Source organism: Orycteropus afer, unplaced genomic scaffold (genome assembly GCF_000298275.1).
Source record: "Orycteropus afer afer isolate SDZICR_OR568_19922 unplaced genomic scaffold, OryAfe1.0 scaffold00209, whole genome shotgun sequence".
NCBI classification, from domain to species: Eukaryota; Metazoa; Chordata; class Mammalia; order Tubulidentata; family Orycteropodidae; genus Orycteropus; species Orycteropus afer.
Genome location: NW_006921796.1, coordinates 134,841 through 137,248, shown reverse-complemented (window position 1 = coordinate 137,248; position 2,408 = coordinate 134,841). Strand labels below are relative to the sequence as shown.

General features: G+C 43.4%; 1 protein-coding gene across 1 annotated transcript in view; it reads right to left on the bottom strand.

Moving 5' to 3' along the window:
- The window catches only part of SYN3 (synapsin III), a gene marked incomplete at its 5' end in the record, with an annotated part of 598,160 nt that overhangs the window by 495,807 nt on the left and 99,945 nt on the right, over positions 1–2,408 (bottom strand). Inside the window, one exon of the mRNA XM_007948224.2 lies at positions 1,108–1,264. Coding sequence (XP_007946415.2) covers positions 1,108–1,264 — 157 coding nt within the window. The remainder of the gene's footprint in view (positions 1–1,107; positions 1,265–2,408) is intronic.

The window sequence follows — 2,408 nt, the reverse complement described above, 5'->3', positions numbered from 1 at the left end:
TAATAAAACTGTATATCATATTATACCATCAAATATATTATGTCATATTGATTAATAATATAGTGCATGTGTCCCTGCTCACTAGAATGTAAGATCCATGGAGACAGGCATGTTGCTCTGTTTTGTTCACTGCTCTATCCCCAGGGCAGTCCCTAGAACATGGTAGGTGCTCAATAAATATTGGCTTTGTAAATGAATTACTTATGGGGGGGAGGGAGATAGAGAATACACAGGTACATGATGAAATATATAACTATAAATATTATATTTATGATTATAAAGAAATATAATACATAATTAAATATATAATTCCAGGTGGAGATAAGTATATGGGGAGCAAATAAAGCAGGGGAAGGGATTTGAGGATATTTAGGGTAATGAAGGGTATGATTTTAGGAAAAGTCTCTCTTGGAGGGCAACACTGGAACAGAGACTCAAATAAATCAAATGAATGCATGAAACTAATGAATATAAGAGGAGAAACCAACTCTCAGGGATTGGAGAGTGATGAGTGCAAATTCTACTGTTAACCAGAAGGCTGGCAGTTCAAACCCACTAGCCACTCCCCGAAAGGAAGGCTGGGTAATCTACTTCCATAGTGATGCTGCCTCAGAAACCCAAGGAGGGGTCGCTATGAGTTGGATCCGACTCAATGGCAGTAAGTTTTTTACTCGCTGGCTATGGGACCCTAGGTTAGTAACTTAATTGTTTTGAATCTGAGCTTCCTCCCCTGTAAAACGGGGTAACAATGCCCATTTCACAAGATAAGAGCAGCACCTGGCAGCGTGGTTTCCTGATATACAGAAAGTGCTCAAATGAAAAGCATCTGCCATTAATAACAACCACAATGATGAAAGAATACTAATAAGAATGGTGCCCACTTTTATTACTGGTTCTGTTATAATACTATACTATAATGTGTTATTATCTAATATTTGTTAGTTTATGATCAAAAAGATGGGGCCTGAGATCCAAGTAGCTTTTTCAGTTGCTTGAATGAGACTCTTAATACTGAGGCTTCCATGCTGGGAAATGGACCTGTTGCAGGGCAGAGGGGCACTAACTGCCTTGCAGGCCCCTTCCAGATCAACCTGGCCTGGCACCTACCACCCAGGGCTTGCTGCAGAAGTTGTAGACAGAGTAAAGAGAATTGACAGCAGGCAGCCCTCCATATTGGAGGCCGATGACCAGGCTGCGGTAGTCTTCGGCTAGGGCCATGCTGTAGGCATGCTGGCGCACCAGGATAAAGTCCGGCTTGAAGGACCTGCAGAGAGAGGGGTGAACAGTAGTATTACTCAATACACAGATGCATGGATAAGCACTGGAACACCAGGCATGTTGCTGGGGATGGTGTGGTCACTGCCTACAGGGAGCTCTCTGTTCAAAATGGAGATAGGGTATAATGTGGATGAGGAGGGTCAGATGCAAATTCCACCTACTGTTGTCATTATTGGGAGCTCTGGTGGCATAGTGCCTAAGGCATTTGATGCTAACCGGAAGGCTAGTGGTTCAAACCCACCAGCAACTCCTCAGAAGGAAGACTGGGCAATCTACTTCTGTAGAGATACCATCTTGAAAACCCAAGGAGGGGTTGTTATGAGTCAGGTTCGACTTTTTGTTGTTACTATTACTGGGTGCTGGTGAGTGGATTTTAACTCACGGCGACCCCATGTGACAGAGTAGTATTGCCCCATCGGGTTTTCTTAGCTGTGATCTTCATGGCAGTGAATCACCAGGTCTTTTTCCTATGGTGCTTCTAGGTGGGTTCGAATTGCCAGCCCAACCTTTTGGTTAGCAGCCAGTCACTTAATCATTGCACCACCAACCAACTAACCAACTAGCATTGAGTTGATTCTGACTCATGGCAACCCTACAGAGCAGAGTAGAACTGCCACAGAAGGTTTCCAAGGCTGTAAATCTTTACAGAAAAAGTTTGCTTCATCTTTGACTTTTTGCTTAGTAGTTGAATGCTTTAACCACTACACTTCCAGAGCTCCTTTTTGCACCACCCGGGTTCTTTAAATTATACCTAAACCAAACCAAATGAAACTCACCACTGTCAAGTCAATCCTGGCTCATACCAACCCTATAGGACAGAGTAGAACTGTCCCATACAGTTTCTTTCCTAGGCTGAAATCTTTACAGGAGCAGATCACTCGGTCTTTCTCCTGCAGAACTACTGGGTGGTTCGAGCCACCAACCTTTCAGTTAGCAGGCAAGTGCTTACCCACTAGACCACCAGGGCACTCAAATCATAGCTAACCCAAAACCCAAACCAAACCCATAGCCATCGAGTTGATTCTGATTCATAGTGACCCTTTTTATGACACAGTAAAATTGCCTGTAAAACAGCTAAGGGAGACAAAGTTGTCTATCAGTTTGTCATCCTGTGAGGCTTGTATGTTGCT